Source organism: Lampetra planeri, chromosome 82 (assembly GCF_965212315.1).
Source record: "Lampetra planeri chromosome 82, kcLamPlan1.2.h2, whole genome shotgun sequence".
NCBI lineage: Eukaryota > Metazoa > Chordata > Hyperoartia > Petromyzontiformes > Petromyzontidae > Lampetra > Lampetra planeri.
Genome location: NC_136186.1, coordinates 1776937 through 1803880, shown reverse-complemented (window position 1 = coordinate 1803880; position 26944 = coordinate 1776937). Strand labels below are relative to the sequence as shown.

The following is a 26944-nucleotide window of genomic DNA, read 5'->3' as shown; positions in this document are numbered from 1 at the left end:
CCTTCTTCCACGAGATCCAGCCTGGCGAGCACGATTGCTTGGCGACTGGTTGGCGACGTCGCTTCGGGACAGTTCGTGGCAATCTCTTCAGACGGGTTACAGGGAAATCGATACGCCGTGCATCCACAAGTAAGTGTCTTTGTTAGTGGATAAACTGGTAATCGCGTGTGTAGTCCGACTTCCGAGACGTTACTGTGTCTTGGTTAGACGGTAGTGAGAGTTTGCTTTTTGGCGATTTGAGCCAGACATCCACCTTTAACTCTCAACAACACCCGCGACTGTTCCTCTGCTCTGAAGAATCAGTCACATGGAGCAGATAAACTCTCCACAGCGCCACGCACACACGGTTAAGAAGCCATTCAATTTCTCTGCGTGTGGGAAGGCATTTGCAGAGAAATCAACTCTAAACAGTCACCAGAAAACACACACGGGCGAGAAGCCGTTCAATTGCTCTGTTTGTGAGAAGTCATTTTCACGGAAATCAAATCTTCACAGTCACCAGAAAACACACACGGGCGAGAAGCCATTCAAGTGTTCTCCGTTGGAAAGGACACGGTCATCACCCCGAAACAAGCATGAGAAGATCCGCAATGATAGGGAAGTGAAATCAAAAGGTGAAATACAAAGTGCTGCAATGAGTCCTGAAAAAAATGCATCTTTCGAACCTGTGCAGGTGGATCCTGAGAGATGCGTGGATGTAGTGGATGTAATGAGTCCTGACGACAATTCCTCTTTAGACCCCATGCAGTTGGATCCTGCTAGATGGCTGGATGTACTGAGCCCTGACGCCAATTCTTATTTCGACCCCATGCAGGTTGATAATGAGAAATGGCTGCTGGAGTGGCTGGATAATCAAAGTAATGAGTACTTCTGTTAAAGTCCTGGAATGTGCACGTTTGTGTCTCTGTTAGATCAATTTATTAGGTGCAATTGATTATATCAGTGATTTCCAGCACTACTCCAAGCTAGTGTAATTATTTCAACAAAACCGTTTGATTGTTCTGTGTGTTGGAAGCATTTTCACAGTCAGCAACACTTCAAAGGCATCATCAAGCAAAGAGTAAAAATGTTGTCATGAGTCCTAAACGAAATTCCTCTTTCGACCCCATGCAGTTGCATCCTGAGAGATGGCTTGATGTAGTGGAGTGGCTGGAGAGTCATATTCGTGTCTCTTATATATATATATATATTTCGGTGATTTCTAGGACTTCAAGGGAGAGTGATGTTGTGAATGCTCTATAATGTGTTCAGATGAATGTCTTCCTTTGAAGTTCCAGAAGAGTTCACTGATTTCAGAATGACAACTATTTTATACTTCGATAGATTCATAGCCTCGTCTCGTCGTTGGATCATCGGGGCTGTTAAATGTGTGCTGTTTATTGTAGAAGGTGTGTTGTCATCTTCTCACAACAATTTTATCATTTGGACGAATGGCTTCAAGCGAAAAGGACGTCAAAGGGAAAATCGACGTTTACGTGTTTGATTTTAAGAATATATTTTAACTGTTTGAGCATGCGTATTAATAAAGATTTCGATACGAGTATCAACGTGAGTTTTCTTGCAGATTAATAAAGACCTGATTTGTTTTTAAAGATGGCTGATCGTACGTTATTGCTACCATATCTTTCATAATCAACGGTTAAGAAGCCATTCAATTTCTCTGCGTGTGTGAAGTCATTTTCACTGAAATCAATTCTTAACCGTCACCAGAAAACACACACGAGTGAGAAGCCGTTCAATTGCTCTGTGTGTGGGAAGTCATTTTCACGGAAATCAACTCTTAACAGTCACCATAAAACACACACGGGCGAGAAGCCGTTCAAGTGCTCTGTGTGTGGGAAGGCATTTGCAGATTTATCAACTCGTCGCAATCACCAGAAAACACACACGGGCGAGAAGCCGTTCAATTGGTCTGTGTGTGGGAAGTCATTTTCACTGAAATCAACTCTTAACCGTCACCAGAAAACACACACGGGCGAGAAGCCATTCAATTGCTCTGTGTGTGGGAAGTCATTTTCACGGAAATCAACTCTTAACGGTCACCATAAAACACACACGGGCGAGAAGCCGTTCAAGTGCTCTGTGTGTGGGAAGGCATTTGCAGATTTATCAACTCGTCGCAATCACCAGAAAACACACACGGGCGAGAAGCCATTCAAGTGCTCTGAGTGTGGGAAGTCATTTTCACAGAAATCAACTCTTAACAGTCACCAAGAAACACACACGGGCGAGAAGCCATTCAATTGCGCTGTGTGCGGGAAGGCATTTGCAAGGAAGTCAGATCTTCACACGGTCATCACCCCGAAACAAGCATGAGAAGATCAGCAATGATAGGGAAGTGAAATCAAAAGGTGAAATACAAAGTGCTGCAATTAGTCCTGAAAAAAATGAATCTTTCGAACCTGTGCAGGTGGATCCTGAGAGATGCGTTGATGTAGCGGATGTAATGAGTCCTGACGACAATTCCTATTTCGACCCCATGCGGGTTGATAATGAGAAATGGCTGCTGGAATGGCTGGATAATCAAAGTATTGAGTACTTCTGTTAAAGTCCTGGAATGTGCACGTGTGGCTCTGTTAGATCAATTTATAAGGTGAAATTGATTATATCAGTGATTTCCAGCACAACTCCAAGCTAATGTAATCAATTTAATAAAACCATTCGATTGCTCTGTGTGTTGGAAGCATTTTCACAGTCAGCAACACTTCACAGGAATCATCAAGCAAAGAGTACAAATGTTGTCATGAGTCCCAAACGAAATTCCTCTTTCGAGCCCATGCAGTTGCAACCTGAGAGATGGATTTATGTATTGGAGTGGCTGGAGAGTCATATTTCTGTCTCTTATATATTTTTTGTCAGTGATTTCTAGGATTTCAAGCGAGAGTGATGTTGTTAATGCTCTACATTGTGTTCAGATAAAAGTGTTCCTGATAAGTTCCAGAAGTGTTCACTCATTTCAGGATGACAACAATTTTATACTTCGATAGATACATTGCTTCGTCTCGTAGTTGGATCATCGGCTCTGTTAAATGTGTGGTGTTTATGGTAGAAGTTGCCATGTGTTGTCATCTTCTCACAGCTACTGATCTGGGTGTGCCGTCTTCTTTTAAGATTTGCCCATTCCTGTTATTCATTTTGTCGTAGTGTTTGTGTTGAATTCCGTGTCTTGAGTGTTGAGGTTTATTCTAGACTTCGTCACGTTAAGGTGGTGCTTTGTCGTCCGATCGGATTACTTGTTGATGTGGTGTGATGCGCAGTGGTTGTGAGGTGGTTCAATTCCTGATTTTACTCTCGTGGTTAAGTGGTCTTGTTGAGCTAAAGTTGGAGAAAGTCAGTGATCACAACTTTGCTCAATATTTTAAACATGTTCATTAATTTTCATCATTGTGTAATAAATTAATTCACTTCAAATAATAGGTTTTAGAGTGTGCGTGGAATGCACGTTCGTTGTTCCTGTGTTTGATGGCTTGGACTTCTGGACGAATAGCTTCAGTGGAAAAGAATGTCAAAGGGGAAATCGACGTTTACGTTTTTGATTTTAAGAATCTGTTTTAACTGTTTAATTCCAAATTGAGAAATAATTTGCCTAGTTCCTTTCCTGTTTGAGCATGCGTGTTAATAAAGATTTCTATACGAGTATTAACGTGAGTTTTCTTGCAGATGAATAAAGACCTGTTTTTAAAGATGACTGATTGTACCTTATTGCTACAATGTTCATAGCGAACACGTGTCGAGGCGAGTTTCAGGTGAAGCATCTCCATCACACAAGTTTACCCTTACCTGGCAGCATCGTGGCAGTCCGCTGGTCACACTCACTACGTCACACTCACGAGCTGTAGGGGCGGGGCTCTGTCTGCTCAGTGGCGCTGTTTTCATTCATTTAGCACCACGAGCGGGGAGTCTCATCCCTGTAGTTCCCTGTTGTGTTGGCGCATTCCTACCACGTTGCCCCTAAATTCTTTGTACGACACAATATAAAAATAATTTGTTTGTTCCAATACATAATCACACACGAGTACACATATACACCCCATGTCCACACACCCACACACGAGTGGACATACACAGCGCTGTCGAAACATTCACGAATGTGCATACACACTGCTTCATACATACACACACGGGTGCACATGCATACAAGTGCGCATACACACACGAGTGTACATATTGAAGTCATGGGCTTAGTTTATTTGCATGAAGTCTTTCTCACGTTCATACTTCCATTTGCTTGCCATTGCTACGGCACACTGGTTCGGATTATTCTTCCCATTTATGAAATCTCGCTAGAATCATTTGCATTTTCTTCATTAACTTATTTGCATTCAATTGCTATTCACGGTACTAAAGCTCCTCATATCTAGCAACATACCTAAGCTCATGTGGCCATTGTGCTTAAGCCTAAGTAGGAATATGCTGAATCATCGTTCGCTTCAGTTTGAATAGGGATGGGCATCTCCTTGAATAAGTATGTGCATGTTGTTAGTTTGCACATTTACAATGGCCTGTAAACTGTGATCAATTTATCGGCTTTATCTGTGAAAATAAATGTAAAATGTTGCAATGCTGATGGAGATATACTAAGAGGTGCATGCTTTATAGCGCGGTGACTTGATTTTATGGATATTTTTAAGGACTCTTGTTGATGGTGTGTCTAAACAACGAAGGTTATTTGTTATATTCGATCAATTAAAATGGTTACAATTGCTCTGGATACCCATCTGGATGGTATAGTTTGTAAGTGTTGTTTATTATTATAACCATTATCAGTCTATAGCAGTGTGTATTTACACTGATGTGTATGTACAGTGATGTGTGTGTTTTTATTTACCACGTGTTCTCACGGTAAGTGCATTGAATGTGGAGGGGTTACCAGCCCCTCGCAACAGTCCGGAGACCTCGTGGGCCTCTGTGATGTCTATGAGCCTTCCCTCTCGGACATTGACCACAGCGTTACCGATCTTTACCGCTGATGAGGTAGGGGGTTGTTTTTACATAACTTTACTCGTGGGCAGCGGAATGCCAAACAACAGGAAGAGTGGCTCTTCTTCTGAACAAAATAATGAAGGAGCATGGGATCGTGGCGGTGAGCTGTAGGAAGCTGTATGCCCCACGCGTGGAATGGTGATTGTTCCTGCCTGCAATGAAGGTGAACTTCAGTGTAGGAATGCAGGCAAGGCTGATTAGTCATATGCCTTTCATAATATCCCATATTAGAACCATACTGCTCGAATGAATACGAACTGCGGGCTGCGGGATTTGAATTGCATTATAATCACTCGTATCACATTGTGGTCGTTATTAGATTCACACAATCCACTGCTGGATCTGCCTCCTCAATGGATTCGAGAGTAGGATGGCGACAGCGCCGCAGCAGGCTGCAGTCCCGGATCGCTCTCACAATTTATCAACCGTAACTACACCTCGTACCTTACCCACTTCTTTACTCACCACCGCTCTTCTTACTTTCATCTTCCATCATATAATTTATTTTATTATTTTCATTATTACTTTGGCGGCAGATCCCTGCACCCAACCCCGCCAGCCTCCGTGTTCACTGCACGCGCCCCGCGGCGCTACAACAGCTGACAAATGCCGGCTGCTGCAGTGTCACACAACCCGCTTAAACTGCCGAATCGCACAGAAGATTGTATGATAATAAATAGTATAAAAGTGTAATGTTTAATATAATGTATAAGGTAATATATAGTATCGTAATTGAATAGTGAATATACAGCAGTGTGGTATACAGTAGGGTGGGTAGAATAATACATACTGTAATATTATAATGTATAGTCTAAGGTGGTGTATAGCAGAGGTGTGGACTCGAGTCATGTGACTTGGACTCGAGTCAGACTCGAGTCATGAATTTGATGACTTGCGACTCGACTTGGACTTGCATAACAATGACTTTGTCCCACCTATGAGATGTGGACTCGAGTCATGTGACTTGGACTCGAGTCAGACTCGAGTCATGAATTTGATGACTTGCGACTCGACTTGGACTTGCATAACAATGACTTTGTCCCACCTCTGGTGTATAGTAATACAGTATATATTTTAATGTTGGGTTTGTCTATGGCAGTATATAGTACGGGGTAGATTCGTGTGATGTAAGAGAAAAAAGTGTAGCTGGAGGCATATTCTATTTTTTGCGACGTAAAATTGTAACGTATGAATTACTGTTAGTAGCTCAGCTTATTGGAGAGTATATTTAGTATACTGATGATACTGATGTAGTTTATATTTTAGTTTTTTAAGTGGTGGTTTAGTTACTGCAGCTTCATACTATTAACATTCCTTCCCTTTATTAATGCTAACCCTACTCCCTCCCTTTGATGCTGCTAATCCTGCATAATGCACGGGCATAATATGACTTTGAAACCCCCCGTCCACCTCCTACGCATTCCACAAGTAGTGACTAATCCCATATTTGCATTTCAACATAATACGTATGTACATCTCACTGCATAATTGTACACTTCCGTTTGAATAAGGATGTGCATCTCCATGCATAATTCCGTGCTTCGTGTTAATTTGCTATTATTGACCCCCCAATGTCCTCTAAACTGCTGCAAGTTTAGAGGATTATAAAGCGACATGCAGCCTGAAATATCAAAATTGGTGATCTCGAGCTTGATTTGGAATAAAATGTGCAAGTTTATACTGTACTGACATTGTTTTATAAATATATTTAATGACAATCGTGTTGAGCGGGGTGCTTCTAGAAAGCGAGTGTTTTATATTATAATTTCTGCCATGAACTTTAAACAATGATCTGAATGGTTTAGCTTGTAAGCGTGGTTTATTATAATGTCCATATTAAAGGTTTTTTGGGTTAGATCGCTTAAATATATAAATGTGTCGTTGAAACCCGCCACCACCCGACAAAGCCAACTTGTTAGGGTTGTCACGTAAACAGAACATGCAAATGTGTCACTAGTACAGCACACCGGTGTGTTGGAGAGCCAAGCCACAACATTTACAATGTGAGTACGACGTTTCTCCTGTAATTAAAACTAGCTTCATCAGTCGACAGCCAGATTTGGGAAGTCTCACTGTTTTGTTTCTTATATAGAAGCATAGATGTTGTGACCACTCAGCGGGGCATCTAAGATTCATATCGTCAGCCTAACCTGTGAAAATAATGACAAAACCCCGCTATACAAGTATACTACTGTTTGTATGTACATGGATCTGTACTTCTGTGTATGTCCACTCGTGTGTGGGTGTGTGTACATGGGAGTGTATATGTGTACTCGTGTATGATTATGTATTGGAACAAACAAATTGTTTTTATATTGTGTCGTACAAATCATTTAAGGGAAACGTGGTAGGAATGCGCCACCACAACAGGGAACTACAGGGATGAGACTCCCCGCTCGTGGTGCTAAATGAATGAAAACAGCGCCACTGAGCAGACAGAGCCCCGCCCCTACAGCTCGTGAGTGTGACGTAGTGAGTGTGACCAGCGGACTGCCACGATGCTGCCAGGTAAGGGTAAACTTGTGTGATGGAGATGCTTCACCTGATACTCGCCTCCACACGTGTTCGCTATGAACATTGTAGCAATAAGGGACGATCAGTCATCTTTAACATAGCAGGTCTTTATTGTTCTGCAAGTATATTAACGTTAAAACTCGTACAAACACATGCACACTCGTGTGTGAATGCACACCGCTGTATATACAGTCGCGTTTGGATGCACACTCGTGTGTGTATGTCTACTCGTCCGTCTTTTAAGGAAGGATATGGTAGCAATAACGTACAATCAGTCATCTTTAAAAACAGTCTTTATTAATCTGCAAGAAAACTCACGTTAATACTCGTATAGAAATCTTTATTAACACGCAAGCTCAAACAGGAAAGGAACTAGGCAAATTATTTCTCAATTTGGAATCAAACAGTTAAAACAGATTCTTAAAATCAAAAACGTAAACGTCGATTTCCCCTTTGACATTCTTTTCCACTGAAGCTATTCGTCCAGAAGTCCAAGCCATCAAACACAGGAACAACGAACGTGCAATCCACGCACACTCTTAAACCTATTATTTTAAGTGAATTAATTTATTACACAATGATGAAAATTAATGAAAATGTTTAAAATATTGAGCAAAGTTGTGATCACTGACTTTCTCCAACTTTAGCTCAACAAGACCACTTAACCACGAGAGTAAAATCAGGAATTGAACCACCTCACAACCACTGCGCATCACACCACATCAACAAGTAATCCGATCGGACGACAAAGCACCACCTTAACGTGACGAAGTCTAGAATAAACCTCAACACTCAAGACACGGAATTCAACACAAACACTACGACAAAATGAATAACAGGAATGGGCAAATCTTAAAAGAAGACGGCACACCCAGATCAGTAGCTGTGAGAAGATGACAACACATGGCAACTTCTACCATAAACACCACACATTTAACAGAGCCGATGATCCAACTACGAGACGAAGCAATGTATCTATCGAAGTATAAAATTGTTGTCATCCTGAAATGAGTGAACACTTCTGGAACTTATCAGGAACACTTTTATCTGAACACAATGTAGAGCATTAACAACATCACTCTCGCTTGAAATCCTAGAAATCACTGAAAAAAATATATAAGAGACAGAAATATGACTCTCCAGCCACTCCAATACATAAATCCATCTCTCAGGTTGCAACTGCATGGGCTCGAAAGAGGAATTTCGTTTAGGACTCATGACAACATTTGTACTCTTTGCTTGATGATTCCTGTGAAGTGTTGCTGACTGTGAAAATGCTTCCAACACACAGAGCAATCGAATGGATTTATTACATTGATTACATTAGCTTGGAGTTGTGCTGGAAATCACTGATATAATCAATTTCACCTTATAAATTGATCTAACAGAGACACAAACGTGCACATTCCAGGACTTTAACAGAAGTACTCAATACTTTGATTATCCAGGTTCGAAAGATTCATTTTTTTCAGGACTAATTGCAGCACTTTGTATTGCACCTTTTGATTTCACTTCCCTATCATTGCTGATCTTCTCATGCTTGTTTCGGGGTGATGACCGTGTGAAGATCTGACTTCCTTGCAAATGCCTTCCCGCACACAGCGCAATTGAATGGCTTCTCGCCCGTGTGTGTTTCTTGGTGACTGTTAAGAGTTGATTTCTGTGAAAATGACTTCCCACACTCAGAGCACTTGAATGGCTTCTCGCCCGTGTGTGTTTTCTGGTGACTGTTAAGAGTTGATTTCCGTGAAAATGACTTCCCACACACAGAGCAATTGAACGGCTTTTCGCCCGTGTGTGTTTTCTGGTGACGGTTAAGAGTTGATTTCAGTGAAAATGACTTCACACACGCAGAGAAATTGAATGGCTTCTTAACCGTGTGTGCGTGGCGCTGTGGAGAGTTTATCTGCTCCATGTGACTGATTCTTCAGAGCAGAGGAACAGTCGCGGGTGTTGTTGAGAGTTAAAGGTACCCTTTAAGCTGCGTGGATGTCTGGCTCAAATCGCCAAAAAGCAAACTCTCACTACCGTCTAACTGAGACACAGTAACGTCTCGTAAGTCGGACGACACACGATTACCAGTGTATCCACTAGCAAAGTCACTTACTTGTTGATGCACGGCGTATCGATGTCCCTGTAACCCGTCTGAAGAGATCGCCACAAACTCTCCCAGTCGCCACGCAATCGTGCTCGCCAAGGCTGGGTCTAGCAGAAGGGTAATCTGCAGAGCGAGGAGTCGAGCCTCTTTCCTCAGTGAAATTCCTCTCCAAATGGTCTTGAGGTCTGATTTTAAGCTCCTTATAACTCCCCTCTAGCATCCAAATCCTTTGTTCTCGTCTTGGCCTATCATGGACCTTGCATTAAATTTATTTTTTTACATTAACAAACTGCATATCAAACAACATAGCTTAGCTAATCTGGCCATTGTTATTAAACCTTAATATGTATGTGCATCTCACTGCATAATTGTATGCATAATTCAGTGTTTCCTGTGAATTTGCTAATATTCGCCCGGCTATGTCCTGTAAACTGCTGCAGGTTTAGAAGATCTAACAGCCACATACAGTTCGAAATATAGAAATGAAGATGTCGAGTTTGATTTGGACTAAGAGGTGCAAGTTTATACTGTGATGAACCTGTTTAATAAACATATTTAAGGACACTCGTGTTGAACGTGGTGCTTCTAGCAAACAAGTGTGTTATATTATAATTTACGTCATAAACTTTAAATAATCATCTGAATGGTTTAGCTTGTAAGCGTGGTCTTTAATAAAGTAATGCAACAAGAACAATCAACCACCTTTTAGTCTGTAACATACGACCTTCGGTGTGTATATACACCAGTGTGTTTGTGTTCAATATTTTGCACGTGTTTAATATTTTGGACGTGTTTTTACGGTAATTGCATTGAATATTGAGGGGTTACCAGCCTCTCGCACCCGTCCAAATACCTCGTGGGCAGCTGTGGTGGCTACGAGCCTTCCCTCCGGGACATTGCTCACATCCACCACAGCGTTACCGTCTGACACGGTCAATGAAGGAAGGGGGTTGTTTTTGCAAAACTTTACTCGTGGCAGGGGAATGGCAAAGAACAGGGAGTGCCTCTTTCTGATTAACAAAAAACGAATGAAGGGGGCGTGGGAGCGTGGCGTAAGGTGTGGAAAGCTGTAAGTCACAGGTATCATTCGAATTGGGTCAATGACACCAGCACACAAATGGTGGGGTCGTTTGGAATGATGTTGCATTGATGAAATATGAATTTCTCGACGTTGTATTTCATGATCTTTAAATTAAATTTTTGCTTTTAGAATTTACAATCTGCATATCTAGCAACAGAGCTTCGCTAATCTTGCCATTGAGCTTAAGCCTGAATACGTATATTCATCTCACCGCATAATTTGCATTCATTTGCTACTATATTCACCCTGCAATATGCTGCAAAATGCTGCCAGTTCAAATGCGTTACCAGGGAAATGCAGACTGAAGTATTAAAATTGTGATTTTGGAATTTGAGGTGCAAGTTTATACCGTGCTGACTTTGTTTTATAAATATATTGAAGTACTTGTGTTGATATGAGCGCTACAGAACAATCAAGGTGATTTGTTTAATTTAATCCACGCAAATTATTACGATTGCTGTCATACACTTTTAACGATAATCGACATGGTATTGCCTGTAAGCGTGTGTGTATTTACACTGCTGTGTAAGTACACTTGACTTTGACTCGTGTGTGTACGTGTTTGTTGTAAGCATTGTACAGTTAACGGACGCTCAGATAACTTTAAAAAATCCGATTTTTATTAATCTGCAAAAAAATATTGACGTTAATATTGCTGTGCATGCACACTCGCGCGTGTGTAGAGGTAGTGTAGTGGTTAGCGCACAGCTCACTTCTCGCTCACGTTAAATTCATGCTCACGGCCAACACCAGCGACGATTATCTGAACAGTATGTAATTTAATGTTGGGTTTGTCGATGGCAGCATATAGAACGGGGTAGACCCGTGTGATGTAAGGGAAAAAAGTTTAGCTGGAATGTATTACTTACTGTTAGTAGCTCAGCTTATTGGAGAGTATATTTAATATACTGATGATACTATGTAGTTTATACTTTAGTTTTTTACGTGGTTGTTTAGTTACTGCAGCTACATACTATTAACATTCCTTCCCTTTATTAATGCTACCCCTATCCCCTCCCTTTGATGCTGCTATTCCTGCATAAATGCACGGGCATAATATGACTTTGAAACCCCCCGCCCACCTCCTACGCATTTCACAAGTAGTACTAATCACATATCTGCATATGCTAAATTCCTCTTGATTTGCAAATTAATTTGTAAAGGCGCTCTTCCCCTTACAACCCAGCTTAAATATACGCTCCAAGCGTGGTGGTGTTTCATTCAGACGCTGTCTCCCCGACAGACCTGTTCTTCACCTGAGGACGGCTGTGTGCGTTGTGGCCGAAACGTCGTGAGAATTATTTTATTATGTTTTATTTTTATTATTTCCCTTATACGTAACTTTACCGAAAGAACCAAGAAGATTATTAATCGATATTTACGTGTTTGATTTGAGAATATTTTATAACTGTTGCATTCCTGAAAGTGATATAAATTTCCTAGTTTGTTAACCGTTTGACCAAGCGAATTGATAAAAACATTTAATGCGAGTTTTACTGTTAATATTCTTGCAAATCAATACAGACCTGATTTGTTTTTAAACATGACTGATCGTACGTTATTGCTACCATATCCTTCATTAAAAAAACACGGACGAGTAGACATGCACACACGAGTGTGCATCCAAACACTGCTGCATTTAAAAAGCGGAGTGCATACACACACCAGTGTGCATATACAGGGTGTACATACAGACATACAACGCAGTGTACATACACAGCAGTGTATGCACACAAGGATTGCGTTCCACTGCGAACACGCACGATTGTACATACATGTGCAGTTCACACCTATGCACCCTTAGCCCATTGATCGTGATGATTATGAATAACATATTACTAGATCTAACAACTGAAACAATAAATATGCTCATCGAGTTTTGATTTGGATTGTGTGGTTAAATACTGTAAATAGCTATTCAAATTCATTGAGATTGCACATTCAGCAAATTCTAATGCGGCCACATTGCGATTCTAATAATTATAGTGCAATTCTAATCCCTCACCCCCAGTTCGCATTTCCGTCCCTAGGTTCGCATATATAAACATATGACATCCATACATATGAGTATCATGGGATTATTAGGTAGGAGGTCATAGAATGAATCTAACTCATTTGCCTTGCTTTCATCCCTCGACTGATATTCATCTTCGGTGGATGCATGAGCAACCACCACTCCCCACGGTAGCCTGGGGCTGAGAGCTTTCCACACCTTACGCCACTCTCCCACGCCCCCTTGATCCGTTTTTTTTCTCAGAAGAAGAGCCCCCTGTTGTTTGGCATTACCCAGCCTCGAGTAAAGATCGGAAAAAAGAATCCGCTACCGCATCCGCGGTGCCGGACGGTAACGCTTGGATGTGAGCAATGTCCTGGAGGGAAGGCGCGGAGCCACCACAGAGGCCCACGAGGTCTCTGGACGGGTTCGAGGCGCTGGTAACATCTCCATTTTTAATGCAATTATCATTAAAAAAAACATCCAAAATATTAAACACATACACACGAGTTTAACATGTAGGATTTCGGGACCAATAGCATCCATAATAGAGGTTGTTAGGTCAGATCGCTGAAGTATAGAAATGTGTCTTTAAAATAAAACATTACATAAATGCATGCCGACAAAGGGCAGCGTACTTCAATAGAGCTCAGCTGCGTGGTCAACACATGAGACTTCCCAAAGCTGACTGTCGACTGATGAGGCTAGTTTTAATTACAGGCGAAACGTCGTACTCAGATTGTAAATGTTGTGGCTTGGCTCTTCAACAAACCGGTGTGCTGTACTAGTGACAAATTTGCATGTTCTGTTTACGTGACAACCCTTACTAGTTGGCTTTGTCGGGTGGTGGCGGGTTTCAACGACACATGTATATATTTAAGCGATCTAACCCAAAACACCTCTAATATGGACATCATAATAAACCACGCTTACATTCAGATGATTATTCAAAGTTCATGGCAGAAATTATAATATAAAACACTCCTTTCTAGAAGCACCCCGCTCAACACGATTGTCCTTAAATATATTTATTAAACAAAGTCAGTACAGTATAAACTTGCACATCTTATTCCAAATCAAGCTCGAGATCACCAATTTTGATATTTCAGGCTGCATGTCGCTTTATAATCCTCTAAACTTGCAGCAGTTTAGAGGACATTGGGGGGTCAATATTAGCAAATTAACATGAAGCACGGAATTATGCATGGAGATGCACATCCTTATTCAAACGGAAGTGTACAATTATGCAGTGAGATGTACATACGTATTATGTGGAATGCGTAGGAGGTGGGCGGGGGGTTTCAAAGTCATATTATGCCCATGCATTATGCAGGATTAGCAGCATCAAAGGGAGGGAGTAGGGTTAGCATTAATAAAGGGAAGGAATGTTAATAGTATGAAGCTGCAGTAACTAAACCACCACGTAAAAAACTAAAATATAAACTACATCAGTATCATCAGTATACTAAATATACTCTCCAATAAGCTGAGCTACTAACAGTAATTCATACGTTACAATTTAAGTCGCAAAAAATAGAATATGCCTCCAGCTACACTTTTTTCTCTTACATCACACGAATCTACCCCGTACTATATACTGCCATAGACAAACCCAACATTAAAATACATACTGTATTACTATACACCACCTTAGACTATACATTATAATATTACACTATGTATTATTCTAACCACCCTACTGTATACCACACTGCTGTATATTCACTATACAATTACGATACTATATATTACCTTATACATTATATTAAACATTACACTTTTATTCTATTTATTATCATACAATCTTCTGTGCGATTCGGCAGTTTAAGCGGGTTGTGTGACACTGCAGCAGCCGGCATTTGTCAGCTGTTGTAGCGCCGCGGGGCGTGTGCAGTGAACACGGAGGCTGGCGGGGTTGGGTGCAGGGATCTGCCGCCAAAGTAATAATGAAAATAATAAAATAAATTATATGATGGAAGATGAAAGTAAGAAGAGCGGTGGTGAGTAAAGAAGTGGGTAAGGTACGAGGTGTAGTTACGGTTGATAAATTGTGAGAGCGATCCGGGACTGCAGCCAGCTGCGGCGCTGTCGCCATCCTACTCTCGAATCCATTGAGGAGGCAGATCCAGCAGTGGATTGTGTGAATCTAATAACGACCACAATGTGATACGAGTGATTATAATGCAATTCAAATCCCGCAGCCCGCAGTTCGCATTCATTCGAGCAGTATGGTTCTAATATGGGATATTATGAAAGGCATATGACTAATCAGCCTTGCCTGCATTCCTACACTGATGTTCACCTTCAGTGCAGGCAGGAACAATCACCATTCCACGCGTGGGGCATACAGCTTCCTACAGCTCACCGCCACGATCCCATGCTGCTTCATTATTTTGTTCAGAAGAAGAGCCACTCTTCCTGTTGTTTGGCATTCCGCTGCCCACGAGTAAAGTTACGTAAAAACAACACCCTACCTCATCAGCGGTAAAGATCGGTAACGCTGTGGTCAATGTGAGCAATGTCCGAGAGGGAAGGCTCATAGACATCACAGAGGCCCACGAGGTCTCCGGACTGTTGCGAGGGGCTGGTAACCCCTCGACATGCAATGCACTTACCGTGAGAACACGTGGTAAATAAAAACACACACATCACTGTACATACACATCAGTGTAAATACACACTGCTATAGACTGATAATGGTTATAATAATAAACAACACTTACAAACTATACCATCCAGATGGGTATCCAGAGCAATTGTAACCATTTTAATTGATCGAATATAACAAATAACCTTCGTTGTTTAGACACACCATCAACAAGAGTCCTTAAAAATATCCATAAAATCAAGTCACCGCGCTATAAAGCATGCACCTCTTAGTATATCTCCATCAGCATTGCAACATTTTATATTTATTTTCACAGATAAAGCCGATAAATTGATCACAGTTTACAGGCCATTGTAAATGTGCAAACTAACAACATGCACATACTTATTCAAGGAGATGCCCATCCCTATTCAAACTGAAGCGAACGATGATTCAGCATATTCCTACTTAGGCTTAAGCACAATGGCCACATGAGCTTAGGTATGTTGCTAGATATGAGGAGCTTTAGTACCGTGAATAGCAATTGAATGCAAATAAGTTAATGAAGAAAATGCAAATGATTCTAGCGAGATTTCATAAATGGGAAGAATAATCCGAACCAGTGTGCCGTAGCAATGGCAGGCAAATGGAAGTATGAACGTGAAAAAGACTTCATGCAAATAAACGAAGCCCATGACTTCAATATGTACACTCGTGTGTGTATGCGCACTTGTATGCATGTGCACCCGTGTGTGTATGTATGAAGCAGTGTGTATGCACATTCGTGAATGTTTCGACAGCGCTGTGTATGTCCACTCGTGTGTGGGTGTGTGGACATGGGGTGTATATGTGTACTCGTGTGTGATTATGTATTGGAACAAACAAATTATTTTTTATATTTTGTCGTACAAAGAATTTAGGGGCAATGTGGTAGGAATGCGCCAACACAACAGGGAACTACAGGGATGAGACTCCCCGCTCGTGGTGCTAAATGAATGAAAACAGCGTCACTGAGCAGACAGAGCCCCGCCCCTACAGCTCGTGAGTGTGACGTAGTGAGTGTGACCAGCGGACTGCCACGATGCTGCCAGGTAAGGGTAAACTTGTGTGATGGAGATGCTTCACCTGAAACTCGCCTCCACACGTGTTCGCTATGAACATTGTAGCAATAAGGGACGATCAGTCATTTTTAACATAGCAGGTCTTTATTGTTCTGCAAGTATATTAACGTTAAAACTCGTAGAAACACATGCACACTCGTGTGTGAATGCACACCGCTGTATATACAGTCGCGTTTGGATGCACACTCGTGTGTGTATGTCTACTCGTCCGTCTTTTAAGGAAGGATATGGTAGCAATAACGTACAATCAGTCATCTTTAAAAACAGGTCTTTATTAATCTGCAAGAAAACTCACGTTAATACTCGTATAGAAATCTTTATTAACACGCAAGCTCAAACAGGAAAGGAACTAGGCAAATTATTTCTCAATTTGGAATTAAACAGTTAAAACAGAATCTTAAAATCAAAAACGTAAACGTCGATTTCCCCTTTGACATTCTTTTCCACTGAAGCTATTCGTCCAGAAGTCCAAGCCATCAAACACAGGAACAACGAACGTGCAATCCACGCACACTCTTAAACCTATTATTTTAAGTGAATTAATTTATTACACAATGATGAAAATTAATGAACATGTTTAAAATATTGAGCAAAGTTGTGATCACTGACTTTCTCCAACTTTAGCTCAACAAGACCACTTAACCACGAGAGTAAAATCAGGAATTGAACCACCTCACAACCACTGCGCATCACACCACATCAACAAGTAATCCGATCGGACGACAAAGCACCACCTTAACGTGACGAAGTCTAGAATAAACCTCAACACTCAAGACATGGAATTCAACACAAACACTACGACAAAATGAATAACAGGAATGGGCAAATCTTAAAAGAAGACGGCACACCCAGATCAGTAGCTGTGAGAAGATGACAACACATGGCAACTTCTACCATAAACACCACACATTTAACAGAGCCGATGATCCAACTACGAGACGAAGCAATGTATCTATCGAAGTATAAAATTGTTGTCATCCTGAAATGAGTGAACACTTCTGGAACTTATCAGATCACCCTTCTTCCACGAGACCCAGCCTGGCGAGAACGATTGCTTGGCGACTGGTTGGCTACTTCGCTTCGGGAGAGTACGTGGCGATCTCTTCAGACGGGTTACAGGGACATCGATACGCGGTGCATCAACAAGTAAGTATCTTTGTTAGTGGATAAACTGGTAATCGCGTGTGTAGTCCGACTTACGAGACGTTACTGTGTCTCGGTTAGACGTTGGTAAGAGTTTGCTTCTTGGCGATTTGAGCCAGACATCCACGCAGCTTAAAGGGTGCATTTTACTCTAAAAAACACCCGCAACTGTCACTGAAGAATCAGTCACATGGAGCAGATAACCTTTACACAGCGCCACACACACACGGTTGGCGGGGTTGGGTGCAGGGATCTGCCGCCACCCAAAACTCGGGCGACGCCAAAGTAATAATGAAAATAATAAAATAAATTATATGATGGAAGATGAAAGTAAGAAGAGCGGTGGTGAGTAAAGAAGTGGGTAAGGTACGAGGTGTAGTTACGGTTGATAAATTGTGAGAGCGATCCGGGACTGCAGCCAGCTGCGGCGCTGTCGCCATCCTACTCTCGAATCCATTGAGGAGGCAGATCCAGCAGTGGATTGTGTGAATCTAATAACGACCACAATGTGATACGAGTGATTATAATGCAATTCAAATCCCGCAGCCCGCAGTTCGTATTCATTCGAGCAGTATGGTTCTAATATGGGATATTATGAAAGGCATATGACTAATCAGCCTTGGCTGCATTCCTACACTGATGTTCACCTTCAGTGCAGGCAGGAACAATCACCATTCTGTTGTATCCTAAGCCTTCTTCCAAACTTGATATTTTTATATATTATCTTTTTACTTGATATATAATGAATGAAAACACCCCAAAAAGCAGCAGGCTGCAAAAACCAGGTGTTGTTAAGTAATGAACTGGAGGAGGGCTAGGATGACAGAATTTGCAACCTTGCTTCAAGGAAGGAGGGGGCCTGATGAACGGGCATATGTCACCCGTGCAGGCGGCAGAGACAGTGGGAGAGTCAGCCAGACATAATTAAGGCAAAAAGCCAACCATCCTGCATGGTTTTAAGGAATTAAATTATTAAATCCAGGGTGAGTGGTCAAATGAAGTGGGTCAGCAACGCTGTGTGCACAGGGGAGGGAGCTGATTAACAACCCTGCGCGTCTGAACGTGAGGGGGCCTTTGACCTGAAATTAAGAATAACACTCCCAGAGCAGAAGGTTGGATGACCACAGTGAGACGAATAAGAGCGTTGTATATCAAGGATGCAGACTCAGCTGAATAACAAGGCTGCGGAGGTCACCAAAAGTTCGCGTTCGCCTAGTTAAGTCGAAAAGCTCAATTATTCTGTATTGCTATTAAAGTAACGTTAAAGTCAGAATTTAACAACAGGGTAGGCTAAAGTTATTGATATTCACACCCACTCCAATTAAACCAGGCCACAAGTTACGCCTACTGAACCATCACCATCATTAAGTCAATATGAAATGTTATTTCCATACTTTAAAATACAACTCGACCCAAAGCATATGACAATCAGAACCTTCCTAAGTCAAAATTGAAGCGCACCCAGACAGGAGCGAATAGTCGATATAAGGTTGAAGAGGGAAGGAAATTAAGAGCACGGCGAACTGCAAACGTAAGCAAAAAGCCGGGAACAACACACCAGCCAGCAACAGCAAGTCGGGCTTCGACAGGCCATAAAAGTAGGAATGATAACTCCCGGGGTCAGGGGACATCAGAAAAAGCAAGCAGACAAAAACCAGAACTGACTCCAAGGTTCAACCGCCCTCACCTACAAGGAGTGACGGAAATTAATGAGGCCTTGAGTTAACGGCGTCAGCTGGACAGCAACAACAACGGCGAGCAGAGACAGAGTGAGGCAAAAACCTGCGAGGCTATGAAATGCAACTTCATGTCAGTGAAGCCTGACCAACAAGTTAAGTTAATGACATCACAATACATAATATCGTACATAACATCAATGTTAACGCTATTCACCGTCAACTATATTCCGCTTATATAACCATGCAGACACCAAGGAATACGAATTCCTAGGATCAAGAAACTTACCCCTTAACCTAAGATATCGGAAATAAATTAATAATAATAAGCCTATGCATGAAAGACAAAAGTAAAACTTATGAAAAGCCAGGATAGCGGGATAAATCACCACCAGGTCGAAATAAAATACATAATAAAAGAGCGATGTTAAACCCAGGGTCGGAGAGAAAGGGAGATCCCGGCCGTCTTTGTATCCCCGCAGCGCGGGATGGGAGTGTGTATGTGCTCGGGGAGGCACCTCCACTTGGGTCAAGCACCACGATGGGAAACGACACACCTTAGGCTACATACAGAATCATAACTGGGAAATGGTAAGGGACAAATGTTAATTTAAAACTTTTTAACCATGTCTGTGTGCGTCTGTGAGGGTCGGAGGGAGTGTGCCCCTCCCTCCAGGTCGTGCACCCAGACAGAGAGACGACTTCGAGGCAATTTGTAACATCTGATTGTTTGCTCATGGATTTTATGGAGGGAGTATGACAACGGAAAATACCATGGGTGATGCACACAAGGACACACGGACGTACGGACACACACATGAACACACCTACACACGGACAAATCCTGACACAGTAAATCAAAAGAAAACCCCGCCTTGTGGGCAGGACCCAAAGGGATTTTTCGGCATAAAAGAAAGGACCCTGAGCATTGGAAACCAGTTCGACCAGGGGAGTCAACTCATCACGAGTTCGACCAGCGGGTCGGCTCCGGAGCGAGCTCGACCGAGCGGGTCGGCTCGACTCATCTTCAGCTCGACCGAGCGGGTCGACTCAAGGGCGAGATGCGACTAACGGGTCGGCTCGACTCTTCAGCTTCTGGGACTCAGCCGAGTTCAGACGGCTCTCGGGGCTCGACTCAAGCGGCTCCCCGTCTCCTCTGCAGGCGGGCAAGACCCGCTTGACAGCTCAACTCGGCCGCGACAGGCCAACCTCTGCCGAGTCGGTTTCCCTGCTGCCGCGAGAATCGCGGTTTGGCGACGACGCTGCGAGCGAGCTGTGGGCGCCACCTACCGACCGGGTTCCGAACTACGACAGCGTATCAACAGGCATCCAACCAATTCACCACGGTGACAGAGGAGCGACTAATACGTATGACGCGCACCGCCCCCTCACCACACGAACCCCAGGCGTCTGTTTGACATAAAGAACAGACTCCGAACATTGACTATTCAAGACCACTCTTACCACTCAAACACACTCGAACCCATAAGCCGTCCGTGGCTGTGAAGGCATCCCAACGACCGAGTGATGGCCATCCGTCATTTATAAGAGTATTCGTAATTTTTATCTTTAATATTTAGTGGGCTGTACTCTTAATCGCATAAATTCCCAACAGATCCATCAATACGAATTGATTCTTGGCACCTCCTTCCGCCGAGCAACGCTCACGTGGGGAGTGGTGGCCCACCAGATCCTTATCAGGTGATCTGGTCCCCAATTAGTAAACTCTGTATAAGATAACGATCTTCGGAAAAGGAGCGCCGTCGCAGGTCCTTACTCCGAGCCATTCTGTTGTCAGATAACCTGCCGATGTATCTGTTGAGATTGGTGCCTTTAAGAATAATAACTGTTTTTGATTGTGTTTTTATCGCCGTATAATCTTTCAAGTATAATCATTCATTAACGTTAAGGTTTTCTTAGCATAGTATTTGCATGTTTTAACGACTCTCTCTCACTAACAACCATCGCGTTACGCGGGATCCATGTGCCGTTGTCAAGTGAAATCAGACAATCATTGATGATACTGTATTGATGCCGTGTTGACGTTCCGGGATTGAGAGTTCGCATACTATATCATAGTTAAGGTTGAATTAGTAATAAATTGATTAATACAGAAGTGGTTGTGTGATTCTTTCCTGAAGTCTATGCATAAGATCTGCTTCTGCGTTGAGATCTGAACTTGGTGACCTTAATAAACACACTAACACATACTCAATAAATGTTAAAGCGATAACGGGGTGAACCGGGGACCTAAAGATAAGCGAGAATAAGACGAACCTAGACAACGATGCCGAGTTAATCTAAGTTAATCTTGTATACTTACACCACACCTGCATAACTGCATACGATTAATTGCCTTATTCCGATCGATAACCCACCCTCGTCACCGAGGCGGGGTCTGGTTATCATAACGACTTGCATTATCATAATTACACCCACTCGCATAATTACTACGATTACCTCTCGAATTGGCATAATTAAATGTGCATAATTACATAAATTAATATATTTCCGGATAATTACACATTTGGCCAAATTTCATTTGATTACTATTATTTTCACTGAATATTCATAACCCACATATACAACATAATAATTTCACCCACGCACGCATACAACATATCAAAATTTTCACACCCAACATATACAACATAATGGGGGCTCGGGTCCGGGATTTCTCGCAGACAGTTTGTGCATGAATTCAGGAACGAATCACTGTTGTGTTAATCAAAGTGGTGTGAACTAACGTTGCCTTGTGATTATAAACGGGGGTATACACGCGCTCTGAAGGGAAATACCAGAGTAGCAGAGTATAACAAAGACAGCTGGGCTGAAATTATTTGCTCGAGTTGAACTGACGCATCCTGTGATACAATTGTTTATATGTGCGCTGAAGGGGAATTCTAGAGTAACTCACGCCGCACATGAGATGTTAGAATTAAGATACACTCTTAAGTCTGTTAACCACACTACGTAATAGAGATGGCGCAGGATCCACAACATTCTGAGGTTGACACACCAACGCATAACACTGATACAGAGTGGACCTCTGAGGAGGAGATGGAATCTATGGAAAAACAATATCGGGAATTTGTGTTAAAAGTACTGGACGGACTGCTAGCCAGCAGACGGAGCAGAGAGATATATGGGAGGGGTGCCATACAGAAGATGTTAAAGCCCATAGAAGGAAACTACTTAAGGACGTGATGAAATGTGGCAAAGCCAAACGTGACGTAAAAATTGCAGAAATAGCGAGGGTAGACTCGTATCTCCTCGCACAGACAGACAGAGAAAGATTATGGAATGAGGAAAAATTTGAAAGGGAAAGACAAGAGAAACTGTCCTTAATGGTGCAGGTAGAGCGTCTGCACGCCCTCATGAGAGAGAAAGAATCCGCACTAAATGCACCAGTGAAACACCCAGACGCTGATACACAGAACACATACGGGAGTAACAATTTACCACACTCCGAGCCACGTGGACGTAGCCCAGGGCCAGATCCCACAATGAGTATGGCTACTGTGCAAAGCAATTTTGATGAAGTAACACCCTCGCAAATCGAGGAGAGAGAAGAGGAAATAGTAATACAAACGGGAAAACATGAGGCCGACCACCCCAACGTTAGAGAGAGACAAATAATTAACCTTAAGTCATCAGGATACACTGTAATGATAGGGCGGAAAAGGGCGGAGCTGGTGCAAGACGGGAAACATGACCTAAACAGCACACCAGGCAGACGCACGCTACGCAAGTATGACCGACATGATGCAGATGACAGGGACAGCTCACCAGAGAAACGCACCTCGCACAAACACGACCAACATGACACAGATGACAGACACAGCTCACCAGAGAGACACACCTCACGCAAACATGACAGACACAGCTCACCAGAGAGACGCACCTCACGTAAACATGACAGACACAGCTCACCAGAGAGACGCACCTCACGTAAACATTATCAACACGACAGGGGTAACAGAGAGAGCTCACCAGAGGAACACACCTCACGCAAACATGACCGACATGATGCAGATGACAGACACAGCTCACCAGAGAGACGCACCTCACGTAAACATTATCAACACGACAGGGGTAACAGAGAAAGCTCACCAGAGGGACGCATGACCCGTGAAAATCACCCACGCAAAACCACCCGCACCACAGATGACAGAGACAGGAATCCCGATAACCATGAAGCACGAGACAAACGTAAATACAACACCTCACCTAGCAGGCACTACACACGTAGTAGGCAGCATGAAGGTCAAGGACAAAAACACTCACCACATAGACACCGCTCAAGGAGATCACGCACACCAACCCACAAACACGAATCACAAGACCCACATAAGGAAAACAAGAGACACAGACACGGGAAACATGACAACAGGGATAGTGGAGACAAGGGTAGCTCAAGTGAGCACTCCTCAGGAACCGACACCACTGATGACGAACAACACACTTTTAACAGTAAGACACTAAAACTAATGGACAAAGCACTCGTGAGAATTCCCTACTTCGATCCACATAACAAGAACAGGGACATACACACTTACATAGCTACGGTAGAACAGGAGGCTAAGATCCGGGGTCTGGGTAAATCAGCAGAAAAGGCATGTTTATTATCAAGGAGCCTACATGAACCCGCCAGACCATGGGTAGCCTCCCTGCCAAATAGGGTGAAGAGTGACTTTAAACAATTGAGCCGAGCAGTAGTTAAGAGATTTGGGGAATACTTCACACTATCCGAAGGATTGAACGCGGCAAAGTTGATGACCCAGCGAGTAGACGAAGACCCACGAGATTATCTCCTACGCCTTAAGAAAGCATATTACGCAGGAGACGGGGACAATGCCCAGGGAGATAAGACAGTTTTAAAAGTGATGTTCTTTCAATCATTGAGACCTGAAATAGTGAGAATAGTAGGAATGATGTTGGACCCCGAGACTGCCTCCCTACGCCAGATTGAAAGCAAGGCCCACACGGCCTGGGTGAACGGACGGAAAACCACTAGCATAGCCAAAACCCACATCGTCACCAGAGATAAAGAATGCCTCGATCTGGAGGGAAGCGAATCTCCAAGGAATAATATTAGCGCCACACGGGGTGGACATGAATTCCCCCAGGAGAGGGCGCCTAACCCAATAGAATCAACACCCGTCTACAACACGCTGAACCACGTTCCACGTGGGGGGAGGGACGAGTCAAGGGGAACCTGGCACCCACAGCCGCCACCACCATGGAATGCAGGAGAGGGCGGAGGCTGGAATTATGGAGGAGGAAGAGCGAGTGACGGGCCATACCTACCCCGCGGAGGCCGACGCCCATTAAACCAGTCACCATATCGTCCCCCACTGCCGCCTCCACTAACAATAGAGCATAGACCACCGTTAGCTAACAGGAATCGATATGCTCACCACATTAGGATGGAAAAAGAGCTCCTAGGGAGTATGAAGACTCCCATGCAAATAGCAAAGGGAAGAATACCAACTATACCCACACAGGAGGAGGACACACCCAGCGCAAAGGTAGCCCAAGTGAACGTAGGGAAGACAAGAAGCCCCGAAGCAATCACCGAAGTGGTACCAGAGGGAAAAGGGTACCATCTGGGGGAATTGATTCCCGTAGGACCAGTCGGACGAGTCCACGTGGAAGTAATACTGCAAGATACCCTGACCAGCCAGGGCCTTTGTGATACTGGAGCAGAAATATCCATGATATCCAGAGAATTATTTGACGAACTCCAGACTGCCCTCCAGAGGAAGAATGAAACACTACAGATGATGCCAAGTAACCTTACCTACTCAGGATGTGAAGGGACCCACATGCGACCATTGGGCAAAGTTATGACGAAGTTGACGTTCAACAAAATCAACATGAACCATCCCCTATATATCGTACGGAGCCCCGGAAAAGAGTTGATCATTGGGATAGAACTACTGAATCGCCTGAAACCCATTATGAACCTTGAATCCCGACAAATTTGGGCACAGTCAATGCCGGAGCAACAGAGGGACTCAGAAGATGAAGACGTTATGAGAGACTCCACGGGAATCCAAGTGATAACACAAGAGCTCAACGACCTATCAACGACAACCAGGAACGAAGACGAGCTCCCAGCAGGAGTTCGGATCACTCAGCTAATGACTAACAGACTGAGAGAAGACCGAAAGGAAGCCGACTTAGAGTCAGTATCACCAAATGACCGTCCCCTCATGGAGTATATACCGCCCCCTGGAGGCCAAACCGACGAACTGCAAACTGATGAAGGAGAACACGAGGGCAAGAGCGTATTGCCCTCGGATGAAGCCAAGGCAACTCAACCGATAGTAACGCAAAAGGAACTTTCAACCGAGCCGCCCGAAACCACGAAGGCCTTGGACCCAGACCCAGGACAAGGAGTCTCCTTAATAGAAGAACAAATCGAACAAATTGAAGCAGCAGACGCCCTCGAGAACGACACTCAACGAAATGAGCTTCGTCAACTGCTCCACAAATACCACTCCCTGTTCTCAGAAGACCCCTATGATTGCGGCAAAACCGACCTACACGTGGTATCTATTCCCACACTGGAAGGAGCGCCAGCGGTATATGTGAAACAATACAAGGTTCCACTGGCTGCCTACGAATCAATCCAAGAAACCTTGGAGAACCTACTCAAGAAGAATATAATTCGAGAATGCAACTCAACCTACAACTCACCGATTTGGCCTGTATTGAAACCCACAGGCAAGTGGCGACTCACCATCGACTATAGGCAACTCAACAAAACGGTTCCCCTATCTCGATGGCCAATGGCAGAGATCGACCAGAATCTCAACCAAATAAAAGGCGCAAAAATTCTCACCACCATGGATCTATCAAATGGCTTCTGGACCATGCCCGTGAAAGAAGCGGATCAATACAAGTTGGCATTTACATTCAATGGAATACAGTATACTTGGAACCGATGTCCATTTGGATACTCAAATTCACCTGCGGACTTTAACATATTCCTACACAAGGCAATGGACGACGCAAAAGAGCGAGGTACCATCGTCTATGTCGACGATATACTGGTCAAGGACTCCTCATGGGAAGAACACCTCGAGAGCCTCCAGCATACCCTCGAGCAGTTAAAGGAAGCAGGCGCAAAGATTTCAATACAAAAAGGACAGTTGGCACGCAAAAGGGTGGACTACCTCGGGCTCCAGGTCGGCACTGAGGGAATGTTACCCCAAACCAAAAGACTTGGAGCCCTCCTCACACTCAAATCGCCCACCACAGTCACGACCCTTCGGAGCTTCTTAGGGATTTGCAACTACCTTCGACAGTTCGTGGACGACTACGCAGGAATCGTTCGACCCTTAGTCAAACTACTGCAAAAAGACGAACCATGGGAGTGGGGACAGGAACAGGAAGCCGCAGAAAAAGAATTAAAACGACAGATCACAGAGGCATCCTGCCTAGCATACCCAGAGAAAGGGAAAGAATACTACCTGGAGACCGCATACTCAGATCATAGTATCAGCTCGGTACTGTGCCAGAGACAGGAAGCAGAGAAACGAGTTATTGCCTATGCCAGCAAAGCCCTCCGGGGAGTGGAGATGAAGTTCTCCGAGTGTGAGAAGGCGATATTTGGAAACATCTGGGCCATACAACATTTTCGGAACTTGTTGCACGGAGAGAAGATCATCCTGGAAACGAATCATGCATCCTTGGCATACCTCAACAGTAAGAAGATTCGAGAGGGCCGCGTAACCAGC

The 26944-nt window shown here is 43.4% G+C and overlaps 1 protein-coding gene across 1 annotated transcript in view; it reads left to right on the top strand.

Moving 5' to 3' along the window:
- Positions 1-808: 808 nt before the first annotated feature.
- LOC144738384 (uncharacterized) overlaps positions 809-26944 on the top strand; it is a 135142-nt gene continuing 109006 nt past the window's right edge. Inside the window, exons 1-2 of the mRNA XM_078621423.1 lie at positions 809-814; positions 1675-2281. Coding sequence (XP_078477549.1) covers positions 809-814; positions 1675-2281 — 613 coding nt within the window. The remainder of the gene's footprint in view (positions 815-1674; positions 2282-26944) is intronic.